This window comes from Aquila chrysaetos, chromosome 2, assembly GCF_900496995.4.
Source record: "Aquila chrysaetos chrysaetos chromosome 2, bAquChr1.4, whole genome shotgun sequence".
Lineage (NCBI taxonomy): Eukaryota > Metazoa > Chordata > Aves > Accipitriformes > Accipitridae > Aquila > Aquila chrysaetos.
In genome coordinates this window covers 42,701,144-42,714,515 of record NC_044005.1, presented here as the reverse complement: position 1 = coordinate 42,714,515, position 13,372 = coordinate 42,701,144, and the positions used below count along the sequence as shown (strand labels likewise).

The 13,372-nt window shown below is 40.4% G+C and overlaps 1 protein-coding gene across 1 annotated transcript in view; it reads left to right on the top strand.

Moving 5' to 3' along the window:
- Positions 1–4,760: 4,760 nt before the first annotated feature.
- Positions 4,761–13,372, top strand: part of LOC115350857 (cytosolic phospholipase A2 beta-like) — a 58,161-nt gene continuing 49,549 nt past the window's right edge. The window contains exons 1-7 of the mRNA XM_041129258.1: positions 4,761–4,850; positions 4,946–5,069; positions 5,664–5,713; positions 5,943–6,121; positions 9,064–9,249; positions 10,651–10,794; positions 12,656–12,826. Coding sequence (XP_040985192.1) covers positions 12,820–12,826 — 7 coding nt within the window. The 5' untranslated portion in view covers positions 4,761–4,850; positions 4,946–5,069; positions 5,664–5,713; ... (2 more) ...; positions 10,651–10,794; positions 12,656–12,819. The remainder of the gene's footprint in view (positions 4,851–4,945; positions 5,070–5,663; positions 5,714–5,942; positions 6,122–9,063; positions 9,250–10,650; positions 10,795–12,655; positions 12,827–13,372) is intronic.

Below are 13,372 nucleotides of genomic sequence, written 5' to 3'. Positions count from 1 at the left end.
TGGCAGCTGGCAAGAAAGACTGAAAAAGCTGATTTAGCTGAACAGCTCTGTGGCATATACAAACAGGAAAATATACAGGCATACATATATACAGGCATATACAAACAGGCCAGCCAACTCGGTTGCAGTGGGAATTCTTTATAAGTGAGCTGGCCTTTTAAAATTAAACTCAAGTTTGAAACTTACCTTCAGGAAATAGAAACTGGAAATTGGAGGGAGACTAATATAAAATAATTGGAAATGGCCTAACTTCAATAAAATGGTTATGCATGTTGTTAAGCAGGTTCTTCAGTGTTTTGCTGAAGACTTAGACTACTTAATGTTTCTTCTGCTGAAGAGATGATTTAGACAAATGGGGCTAAGCTCACATTTTTTTCCAAGTTAGCGGCAAAAATGCTACCAATTGCAGCCTCTAGAGTCAGGGCACTTTATATAGTTTGTCCAGGCTTACAGAGTACAGACAACATTATTCAAGAACAATGTGAAAATTACTATTTAATTAAAGATAATTGACCTTTAGCTGCAAAAGAGAGCCTGTGCCAAGTGTGACTGAAAAAACTAACAAAAATTGGATGGGGAAAGCTATTCTTACAATCTGCTTGTAATTGAAAAGTGCTTCAGATAAAATAGAGCATCAAAGTACTAGCTTGAACTGGAAGATCTCGGCTTGATGCTAACATCAATCATCCCTTTGTTTAGCACTTTGTGCTACATTTCTATTATAAGAATGAGAATAACAAAAGTTGTGACAAGTCTCTTAAGAAACTGAGAAACAATGTCCCCACATGTAAGCTGCTATGAACAAATTTATTATAAGCGAACAGTACATCTTGCAGTGCTCTTTTGGGGCAGGATGATTTCCCTAGCTAATTTGGAATCAGGCAACAATAGAGATTGCTGGTTTGCCAGTGCATTCTTAAAATTTTCCTTCTTTGCTCTGGTTCAGCTTGTGATCTCTCTACGTAGAAAGGAGACTACCCAAAAAAGAAGAGAACTGGTGTGAAAAAACATGTCCTTGAGTGGAATGTCTCTAAACTCTACTTTAGCTTTACTGCCCAGACCCCATGAACCTAAGATAATCTGGGTGAATGCCATCTAAGTTATATGAAGCATATATAGCTTATTATTTTAAATTAGGTGTCCCTGAAGCAGGCCACAGGCTATTTGCACACTGAGACCTTTGGACACAGCTTATCCTTTTCATTGTGGGCTTTCTGTATCACAGTGCAGGTATGTTCTTCACATAGCTCAATCCTGCTGTCCTATCTACTCAGTAACCCCTCATGAAAAGCTCCAGGGACTCCTAACTGGAAACATTTGGGCACTGCGTGGAGCAATGAAGTCCTCTGTACTTCTCAAGGCTTCTTGAAAAAGCTTATGGGGTTCTTTCCCCGTACTTTGCCATGTGTGTTGTTAGGCTGTGTATAGCTGTGGAAGAAAGAAGTTCTTGATGTTCTTTACCAGAGACCTAGAAGTACCAGGTCCAGTCAGGTATTGAATTGAACACAAGCTAAAGCTGATCCCGACGCATTTTGATACATGTACAGTATAACTTGGAGGAAACTGCAGAATGAAAGTAGTCAAAATGCCTTTATTAGAGAAAAGTGAACCACAGGTACAGAAGACGTGAAACATCGTTGAGAAAGTAGCTATACATTGAGCACTGTGCCTCTCCAGAAGTAGTGGGTATTTGCGGCTTCAGTGGAATTTTACTATAGACTGTGCTGAACAAGGAGATTTCAGTGCAAATGTGCTCCTGTAACACTAGCAGCTTCTTACCCAGGAGAAGCAGTGTCTCCGGATGGCTTCTGCAAGCAAGGTTGTTTCACAGCCACAGGACAGAAGGAATGAAGTGAAAGATGAGAATACACATTGTGCAGTGTAATTCAGAAGTGACCTTTCTCCATTCCCTGTTTCTGTTTCCTGTGTGTATTTGGAAGTCTGAAGATTATTATTTTTTTTTTAATTCAGAACTTACTCAGTTCTCTAATACATTACCAGATCATTTGTTGTCAAGCTGTGGGATAAGACCAACATTTAACGACAAAATAAAAATACTAAAAAGTTTTGCTATATTAGTATTTTGCTAAGAAATTTATAATTCTACCATTTCAGAAAAAAATCACTATTCTGCACTTTTTAGTGCTCCATACATGTCATTCAGAAATGGAATCTGAGCCAAATGTTGTATTAAGCGCAGAGAAGGTGATACTTCATTTGAAGTTTGGCTAGAAGGAAAATTAATGTTTCCGATGAACTAATGCTCCTTGCAGCATTTACTGCAAAATATCACTGCCATTTGTCATTGTCCAGGACAAAAAATAGAAATGCTAAAACTCACTGTTTTTCAGAGTCTTGAAAAGTTGTCCATGCAAAAATTACATTAAACCTAAAAATGCCTGGGCCCTGACTCTAGATAGCACTTAGAGAAAAATAATTAAATGAGTTACATTCTGTTAATTTAGGCTTGTATCTTTTCAGTGACTTAAGCCACTGAACATTTAACATCTTGCATTTAGACTGTAAATTTATGTCTGCATTAAAGTCACTTTAGTGAAAGGTATGGGTTTATGCTCCAGTTTAACTATTCTAAGAATACCTTGCTGCTCAAAGGACAGTCATGACTTTTTCCTGCGTGCTAATCTAACTGAGAGGTAATCCTGTGGGAAAAAAACCAACCCCAAACACAAAAGAAGATTAAAATGTTCAGCTGGATCAGAGAAAGAAGTAGCAGGAATGTGCATGGGGTTATCAGGAGAAGCAGGAGTGAGCGATACTGTGCCTTTCAGCATCAGTGTGGCCTTATGCCAAACCAAGATAATTGAGTAACTCTGAGCAGAGTTTTTAGTTATGTTTGTAATAACTAGTCCAGCTGATTCTAAATTATGATCCATTTCTGTATACAATGAAGTGAATGTTTGGTGGCTCGTTGTGTGCTGCCCCTGTTTACAATGGATCTTGTCCTGAAAGAGTAAGGTATTTGGTAGTGGAGAGAAAATTGTGAAATATGAGTATCAGATAGGAGGCAAGCTGGATAGATGGTTCAAGGGAGATGTCCTGCATAGGAACAGAGCATGTGCCTATCTCTGCCTTCAATTATAAGAGCACTTACTGTTTCCCTGGCAGTCTGCATACCACTCCCTGTAAAGCTAAGACCTCTTAGGCTCCATTTAGATCAGCAACGTGCAGGGGCAACTCTGAACTTCCATGCCTTCTAGGGATCTTATTCTATGGCCATCTGTACCCTCACCTTGAGGGCATAATGTCTGCTTTCTCTTTTTTCTCTACCTTTTGCACAGTCTTGCTCCTGTCCCACTGGCCACGACCCGGGCCATTCCAATTCCAGGTCACGCCGACACTTTGCATGATCTGCTGGTGGAGGAGGAGCACACTCAGCAATATGTAAGACCAAAGCCAGGCAGCCACATGATAACACTGGCAATGAGGAACCGTGACGCTTTGACTGGTGAAGACCAGATGATATGACATTGTCGTGTTGAGAAATGACCTCAAACTGGTTTTGTTTCTGGCAAACTACCTTTAGGTCGGTCAGAAGGACAGCTTTGCAGTGGTAGATTGGGTACAATGAAACATGTCTGCCAGTCTAAGAGCTGTAAAACTACAGGGGATGCTCTGCTACTAGCACTGAGAATGGGACATGTTGCAGTATATTTATAGGGGCTAATGATTGTGTTCAGCATGTTTTGTATGTGATGAAGAACACTGGAAAGGTGCACCACGTGTGGCACCTCAGTAGCAAAAAGTGAGATTAGGAGAGTGATAGGCCATTCAGATGGGTCATTCAGACTGGGCTAATACTTGAAGTATTTTTTTTAGTTTAAGTTTTGGTCTAGTTTAGTGTTTAGTTTTTTAGAATTATACCAAGGGAGCCTGGAGGTGGCTCTTGTTTCCATGTTGTTCATTTTGAGTTGAGTTTGCTGTTACTGAAAGGAATGCATGTGACACTGCTTTGGTTATGCCTGGTTAAAAGTAGGATCTGCAACAATCAGCTAGTTTGACCATGTCTGTCTGTAAGGGAGCTGGTAGGCCACAGAACAGCCACGACTGGGTACAGAGCCAAGTGTTGGCTAAGTAGACCAACTGCTATGACTGAACAGGAACAAAACACTGGGAAAAGCCATTAGCATCACACTAGCAGAACACAGGTATCTGGAGAGTGTTCTTGTTCAAACCCAGCCTGCTCAACTTTCAATTTCTGGTGATGGAACTTGCAAAATGGGACACATCTGTGATTTGGAGGTTACCTCCCTGTGTGACATCGGAATTACACAGGTGACAGTGCAATTTGTACATAGTGATGTATGGAAGTGATGCAGTTGGGCTTGGGGTAAGATGAAAGGGCAAATCTTTCAATCTGATCTGATTCTTTGTGAGAATCTCCTATACAGATTAGGTTGATGTTACATTGATAAATCCATGCACTGATTAAGCTGCATTTGTTTATGAATTCTGGATGCTGAGCCTAAAAATTCAAGCGTTAAGCAGTGGCTTAGAAGTTACACCTTGACACTGTGCAGGATTTGAGAATGTCTGTATGAGCTGGACCTGGTGCATTTGGCCTGCTGACCAGTCAGCAGTTCCCTGCCAGGCACTGAGTGCGACATGAATACTCATCTACTGTACTGATCCTTTGTGCTACTGACAGAATATTGCTAATACTAGATTTAAATCTGCAAATAGATAAAATATATTTGTCATTTGCTTCAACCATGTCAGCCATGTTTCCCACTGGTCTTCAAAGCATCTTTGTTCATGAGAATGAGCCGCACCCTGATCGATGCCACACAAACAAGCCCACTCCACGATGACTTACCATCTAAGTATACAAGGTACTGATTAGATGCAGTAGAAAAGCATTGGACAAATGTATGTAAGAGGAATATCAAGATTAACTAAATTCAAAGACACTACCTCTGCCTTTCAGAGTCCCAGAACCACAGATTACAAGATTCTGGAAGAGTATTCTGGAGAATTACAACAAACTGGTCCTGTTCTTGCATTCTCCTGTGGACCTCTTCTTTGACCATTGGCAGAGCCAGTGTGCTGGGGTAGATGGTCTGCTGGGCTGAAGCAGAGAAATCAGTCTTATCTTTAAAAGACGTTTGCCATGAGTTTGGTTATTCTTGTAATGGAGTCCTATTTCAGATTTCTAGGAGTTATATATCAAGTCCTGCTTCAACAGACAAGGTGCACTCCAGCCACCTCCCTGTATTCATGCTCTGGCACATACCCCCTCCTTGTTCCTAAATTCTACACTTCACTGCAAAGCAATAAATGAAAAGATACCTCAGCAACTGAGAAGGAGAAAATAGGGCTTGCTCACATGCAGTGGTCATGAATGGTTAGCAAATGCAGTAATCATGCAGTGATTAGTAAAGAAAGCAAACATGAGCAAAGTAGAAGAAGAAATTTTCCTTAAGACGCACCATCATTTCCTTCTTGTGTGGATTAGGAGTTTTTCCTTACCTAGATATAACACACCATGAGTGAGCGTTAGCGTCTCCGTGAATGTAACCTGAGAAAGCTCAGCAGACTGTGACTGTATAAAGGGGAAATTATCTTCTGTTTCTAATGTAGAAACAGTCATATATTGTCCATCAGTTACGTCAGGGATTTAATGTATGTGTCTTTCTTCTTTCCAGAGTAACATACATGATGCTGATATTCTTGGAGGCAGAAATTTCTACATGAGGTGTGCACAAGAGGAATAATCTTTTTCAGTTTTGGACATCAAAATGGGTTAGGAGCTGCTGAACTGTACAGAGGTCATGTAGCATTTAAAAGTCAGGAGCGAGCCATGGGTCTTTCCATGCAGTACTATAGCCCTGCAGCACTTAGGGCATTTCCCTTACTTGTGACAGAAGTAGCAATGTCTAAAGGAGGAAAAATTAATTATGTTTTGTATCTTTCTCGCTTGACAGAGACCTGATTGTTACAAGTGGGCACCAGCTCTCAGTAAACCCTTCCTTAAATCCCTGGCATGCAGCTCTGGACTGCTGCCAGTGGACTGAAGAGAGAGCACGCTGCTTTAGCTTCAGGGATGTTCCAGTGGAATGTCTGTTGGAAAGTGGAGCATGACAATGTTATTTTCCAGTGAAAGGTATGTTTGGAAGGCCCTTATTTGCCGATAAGGGTGTTTTTTCATCTTGCAAGAAAAGTTTTTAAGTGGCAATTCATATGGGGGGATTCTTCTCTCAATTGGACTGTTCTGAATAACTTCATGGTTTCCTTTCTTAGAATGTATGCAGATGCAATTTAAAAAAATCTTTGGGTGTACCTATCAAACTATATATGGCTGCAGCTTTATGGTGAATATTCATATTCCTGTTTGTAGTATGAGGTAGGTAAATGTTAACACTGTAAAGCCATCTGAAGCCTTTCAATATTCTGATAGCCTTTGTAACATTCCTGACTATTTTCTATAGGATGGATTATAAGTCAAGAACACAGTCACATGCTATCCTTCCGTGTATGTTCAGGATCAAGATTAAAATTCTACTTATGGGTCCATGCTTATAAACAAACATATGAAACAGGCTGTGCTGGAGTGTGTATTGGTGATTGATTATTGTGACAGTGTTCAAGGCTTTAAATAAGAAAGGTCAGGTACCCTAGAGATTCCTGCTGAATATCTGATCATCTTTTATTCAGTAATTTGCATGCTAGAGACATGGTGGCTGGTAAACGCTCACAGCTGTTCTGGTGAGGAGGGTGATTAGAGAGCTACTTCTTTCAGTTTGTGGGTTATCTTGCATCTGCAGGTAGGCAAAACAGTCAGACCTTAAGACAGAGTTCAACTAATTAAGCCACTGACACCAGCTGAGACACTACTGAAGAAGAAAAATGTTCAGGCTAAAAAAGTGATACAGACTGAGTATGTTCTATTCTACTAGCAGGGAATGCGCAGTGCAAGAACAACACATAGCAGTCACAGTTTGCAACACGGGAACATTGGGAAACAACAGAAAAAAATTCTTCGCAGTGAGAGTGGTTAAACAGTAGAAGAGGTCCCCAAAGAGGTTGTGGAATCACTGTCTGTGAACATTTTTGACTGAAAAAAAAAAAAAGAGCAACATGATCTAACTTTGGAAGTTAGTCCTGCTTTGGTCAGATGTTTGGATGAGATGACCTTGAGGGCTCTTTCCAATTTTTTGAGATTCTAAGAAATGGCATGAAGTGCACTTGCCTGAAATAGAAAGGCTGGTTCACGAGGCATTAAACACATGTTTGTTTATCCTTTTAAATGTTATGCACCACTCATGCATTATATCCACAGTCAGAAGAACAGGTACAGGAACCTATGACTTCCTTTAGCAAATGTATGAATACTTCAAGGAGGAGATGCGGTGTCTCCTCCTGTCTTCTGGAATGTGTACATGCCTTGGGCATCATCTCTCATAGAAACTGAGGGATAAATTTAACCAGGCAGCGAATGACACAGTTCCAGTCAGTTCTGTTGAGATAGGTGTTCAGGAAAGGTTCCTCTCTTAGAAGAAAGTACATACTGGAACTGAATTTTTTTTTTTTTTTTTTGAGAAGCAGATTCCAGTCTGAGAGGAACTAGTAGAGTTTTGGAAAGATCCTACCCTTGACCTAGCAGGCAAGTAATTCCATAGAGCGCTTGGGGATCTTAAAGATATCTTTAGCATGGTTTTAATGAGTGAATACTGTGAGTACTGTAGGTACAAGTCAAAGTACAGCTAAGAGGTGGAAGAGGTTTGTTGATTAATGAAAAGAACTGTAGCTCCTGTGGAGACACCAGTTCTTACTTTTATGTTGTGCTGTTTGTTGTTCGCTGCTGAAGATTTACAAATCCAGGAGAAGCAGTTGGCAAGTGGCAGTGGGTGAACTTGTATATGCCTCCGACAGCTCATCTTCCATCCAAAGCTGTCAGTGGTGTTGTCTGCATATTGCTACAGAGCAAAACCCAACCCTTGCTTTGAAGTAATGAGAGATTTTTAACAGCTGCATGAAACCCCGTCATAGTGCAGTTTTAGTTGGCTTGTACTAGAACGTGCAAAAAGGTGATGCTTGAGAAAACTGGATGTGAGGCTGACTTGGGACTGATGCTTCATTTTGTGTACTGGCTTATTTCTGCCCTTCTCATCAGACTAGATACTACAGTCCAAGCCTCCCTATAAATGCCTTATAAGAAAATGGAAGGAGAAAGGGCAAAAGAGTATCCTGCATAAGAATCTGTGCATTTGATGTGTCAGGAGCATGTCAGAAGCATCCCCATAGAAGAGGGAAGGTAGTTATTTCAAACATGCCCAGATTTTATCGGCGACAGGGTTTTTGCCTTTTAAATCAAAACTCACCATGAAAGTAATTTTGTTAAAATATGTCCATAAAAAAATTTGATTATGACTGCCATGGTAATATTCCTGTCACAGCTCCTGTAAGACTTCTTATCCTTCTCAATCTCAGTTACTTCAGAGGTTTGTTCATAGCTCTTGTGATCAGTGAAAGGTCAATGCCTTCAGCCTGTAGTCACTGATTTATTGCATCTTACACTCCTGCAAATGATTTCCAATACTTCTTATCATCAACGTTTTATCATCATCCTTCAGCTCTGTGGAAGAAAATATGGTGCCGCTCAACCATGGTGGCTTTTTAGAAGTGATCCATTACAAGCCTTGTTGCCTGCTACTGTCTCACAAGTGGTTTTTTTACTAGTTTCTATTTTATGATGGGAAAATATGTAGAAATATTTCACTCCAGTCCAGTACATGCAGTGGAATTTCAGTATGTGCAATAACCAAAATCAAAATCATAACCCAGCTAGGCAAAATAAAAAATCAACTAAAATAGAGGTATAAATTGCACATTTCTAAAGAAAAGAAAGAAAAAAAGTGCATTCAAGGGGTATCAGTTCTTAAATTTCTCCCCTTCATAAAAGGAAGTATGTAAGTGTGTGTGTGTGGACGGGTATGGGTGTATATAAATGTGTGTTGGAAAGGAGGGGAGAAATGGATTGGAAAGAAAAGGAAAAAAAGAAGATTAAAAAAATCTGTTTTGTAATTACTTGTATGTTTTTTGTAGAATGTAGGGTTCCCAGCAGAAATGTCCTTCTGCCAGAAGACATACACATGCAAGTGAAAGCAAGATGGCTCAGGTCCCGACCAGATGGTTGGTTTCACTGTGCAGTGCCAGAAGCGAGCATACAGTTCCTCCTCCAGGATTAGTAGAATAAGCATGGTTACGAGACGCCAATTGCTCAGCCATAAGGTGAATCCATTTTTCTCTGTAAGACAATGAATGACAGTATCACCGGCTACCACAGGACATAATAGCTACTTAGAAACAAGTCACTGAAATCTGTATTTTGTATACTTTCATAACTAAGTGGTTTTGCAATCAGTTATTATTAGTACAGTTATTGTCTTGGGACACTGACAACTAGTGCTTTTATGAAGACGTAATAACTGCTTTCCATCACTGAAGCTCTAGTGACAGGTTACAGAAGTTTTCTCAAGATCTCTCCCTTTGAGGTTGATGTAGAAACCAAGGAAAAATTCTACTTCATTTCTTGTTGATTCCACTCAATCACTAAAATCAGACGTGAAAATAACATGGTCCTTTGTTCTCTGACAGCTAGAAAGGTATTTTAAAAAACTCTTTTTTTTTCCCCACTGGGGAAAGGATTACCACTTAGTTACATAACTTTGTTTTATCCTCTTAAAGAAAGGCAGTAAAAGTCTCCTTGAAATAGCTGTTAAACTAAAAGTTGGGGCTCTCCATGGGGATTAGGAAGTTGAGGCTCGTGCCTTGGCTGTGCTTGATTAGGTTCTCCCATTTCCCACACTAGTGTTCTGATCAGCAGGTTGTTGATTATCGGTACATGGGTGGTTATGGTGGGTTAAGAAGAAAGTCTTGACTTTTATTCCACATTAGACCAATAAGTTTTGAAATCTTGGTATTTTTTTCAAGAGATGAAAGCTTTCTTTTATCAACCATTACCTTACACATCATATAATGTGGTGTTAGTCTTTTGGTAATTTAACTGCTTTAGGATATATGGCTCATTCTGTGCCCTGTCGGTGTTTCCCTTCATTCATCTGGAATATTATGCCTAGAAGAGAGGGAAGGAAAACCAGAGATAAACATTAACTTTTTTCTTTTTTTTTTTTAGTTGTCTCTGGCTACTAAGTGCATTTTACGTAGCTTAAGAACCACTGTCCACTAGCAAAAGAACTGCTTGGAAAAAGCCAATGCCATTCATCTCTGTACATGGCCTCTTTATCTTCTGAGGCCTGAGAGAAAGCTTTGATTCTGGAAGGTGCTAGTGCCTAGTAGTTCCTAAGCAGAGAGAGTTCAGTCATAGTCAGGCCAGAGCTATCTTCTCTGTCCACTTCATTTTCTGCTTATTCCATTTGCTTTCTGGGTATTTTAATTTGTGTCTGCTTGATTAGCCATATAACAGACACCACACACAGGATGATAATGGGCTGAGGCAGGTAACTCTACCTTTCAATTCACAAATTTAAGAAAAGTAGCTTGAATTTTTAACAACATGGAGGAGTAATTTGCTCCGTGTCCTTTGCATGTGCAAGTTCTCCCTTCCTCTGGGTTGAAGAGAAGAGAAGAATTTTTTAAGAGTAATTTATTATCCTTCTTCATTCCTTTCAGTTGTCCACATAAGGCTATTCGGCTTTCCAGCGCTTCTGCTTTGCTTTTCTTCTCCTGCAGAAGAGCATGATTTTGCATTGTCAATGAACATCAGTCCAGACCTCAAAAGAATGCAATTTCCTGGGCTCAGGAAGAAATCCAGAGGTTAGTCTCATAAATCCTATGTATGCTCTGCGGCTGTTCCAGCTCTGAGCCAAGTTTGGCAACAGGGTCATTTCATCTAGCACTCACGTAGTAAACCACATTTCTTTTATGACCTCCTAGCCAGCTGTTCAGGCTAAATCATTGTACATACAGTCATGACTTGACTAATGCCTGTGCATGTCTCAGCTGCTTTCCTGTTATTGTCTGTAGAATGGTACAAAATTCTCCTTATGAGGTGGTGTTCCTGAAAGACAGAGCCTCCTGCTACACATAAAAAATAGTGATTTTTCTGTGGGTCACCGCATGTACAGACCACAGAGTCAAGTAGATTCTAGCTGGAAGGTGACTTAGTATAAGAAATGTACTCATCTTCTGGGAGTAGATGAGTGTCTCTGGCCTGTAAGGATGGTTACTTCTTGCTGTGGTCCCCAGTTCTTCAGTGCAAGGTTCCATGTGGAGACACTCAGGAATGCTTTCATCACTGTGAGATTTTTCTTCATGTGTTTTAGGTTTTCATTAAAGAAGTGTAAAAACTGAAAACATGTTTAAGCATGCTTTCAATCTTTTCATGCCTCTGAAAATGGTAGTATCAGGTCATATCTCTCCAAACAGGCTTTTCAGCAGAAAAAGAGATAAAAAGAAAAGCAAAGCTCTGGTTTCTCAAAAGCCATTCATTACCTAAAAAATGTTTCACTGAAACAAGAGATGCTTTGGTGAGCTTAGATCTCATGACATTGTTTGCTTGGCTGGCAATTCTGCAGCACCCTCAGCTCTGACTTCCTGCAGGCGCAGCAGAAACAGCAGGCACAGCATGTACCTACCTCCACTTTCAGGGAAGAGCCACAGACCAAACCACCATGCTCTTCTGCTGTTGCCCCCGGGGCAGCTAGAGGCCTGAGCTTCTGCTGTTTATCCCTCCTATGTCCTTGGTCCTTTGTTTTATTCTCCTCCTACTTTAGCCTGTTTCACTCTGTTAGGTTTTCTGAATTCTGCTTTTCTTTCTTTCCTCATGTCTCTCATAAGATCAATGCCAGCTTTATTCTGAGCTCTCATTGTTGACAAAGTTTGTAAAATGAGTTCTGTATCTCTTATTATAATACAGATGATTGGATTATTGTGATGAAGTAGGTTGAAAGGAAAGGTATTATCAGGTCTCAGGCTTTAGTCCAATTAGCAGACTCTCAAACTACAACATAATTCTGTTAACACTGGTATGAACTTATGTCGTTGTGAGTCCACTGGCTGTTTGGACTGCTGCTGCAACCTGAATCCATTCTGTGAGCTGACTGTATCAGGGAAGGGAGAGCCTGGTGTATTACTGTAACAGAGAGGAGATTATAAATTAGGAAGACTTAAAGATGATATTTGCTTCAGGGCAGAGGGACTCACTCAGTGCTTATGGTACCTCTTAAGCCCTCCTTGTGAAATGAGGAAGAAATGACAGACCCAGCACAAACTCTTGTTGCAGAGGTAGATTTTATCTAAAAATAAAATACCTGTATGTCTGGAGCTGGGCTTTAAGAGTATGGAGATGCAAATGCTGCCATGGCAAGGATTCCTGCACGGAAGTAGGACCCTTTCTTACCTTTATCATTAACACATGACTGTCCATTTCCATAGGTGGATTAAGTTTGCCTGAGAGAGAGGATGTGTCCTTGCCAGCTATGGATGCCCACTGTATTCTTGGCTTTCTACAATCCCACAAAAAACACCAGCAATCCCTGGACATTAGTCTGGAATCATAGAGGTTTTCTGGCAACAGAATACCTTCTGCTCTCATAAGTGGGTCTTCTACCCCTTTCAGAGGAAAGGAACAGTCTCTTTAGCAGTATCTGTCTGATCTAAAGACTTCTTGTTTCAGCTCACCAGGTGGAGTCCTGAACACTGTCTCCAGGATTTTTGACCACGAGAGTACTATGAGACCAGATGTCACACATCCTGAAAGGCTCCCAATTGAAATCAATGGGATTTTACACATCCACAAACATTAGATTGGTGCCAGTGATCAGCATCTTACAGAAATGAATGCCAAGTGAGTACAGAGATTCATTTTTCCTCTTTCCATATTCTAGAATCATGATTTACTGGATAGGTGTGAAGTCAGTAATGGAGCAGTGGGGGCTTAGAGACTGGGGCTAGAGCATTTATCTGTGCAGAGATTAGGTGTAATGATTGTTTGCCATTGAAACTCCATTCTGGTTGTAGTCTGAAGGCTGTTCTGGAGTTTCACTGATACACTGCCTTCAGTTGACCTTTTGTGCAAGAATACACTTCATCCAAACCCAGCAGAAAGATTAAATACTTTCTTGGCTGTGGAAGAAGGTGGCTGTAAAAGAGGCAGTAATGAAAGATAGGGGACAGGCAAAGATCAGTAGAACCATATTTATACTTACATATATAAGAGTATATCAGCTCCAGGTATGTGCTGCTGAAAGGAATATTTGTTCCCCAGATAGTCATCAAGATCTGCTTTTAGCTCCAGCAGACTAGAAATGATGTCCGGTTGATGATGCATATTTCATTATATCAGTTGGTGCTTGCTGGAAAGGAAGGGAAAAGAATGAACTCCATTCTCTCA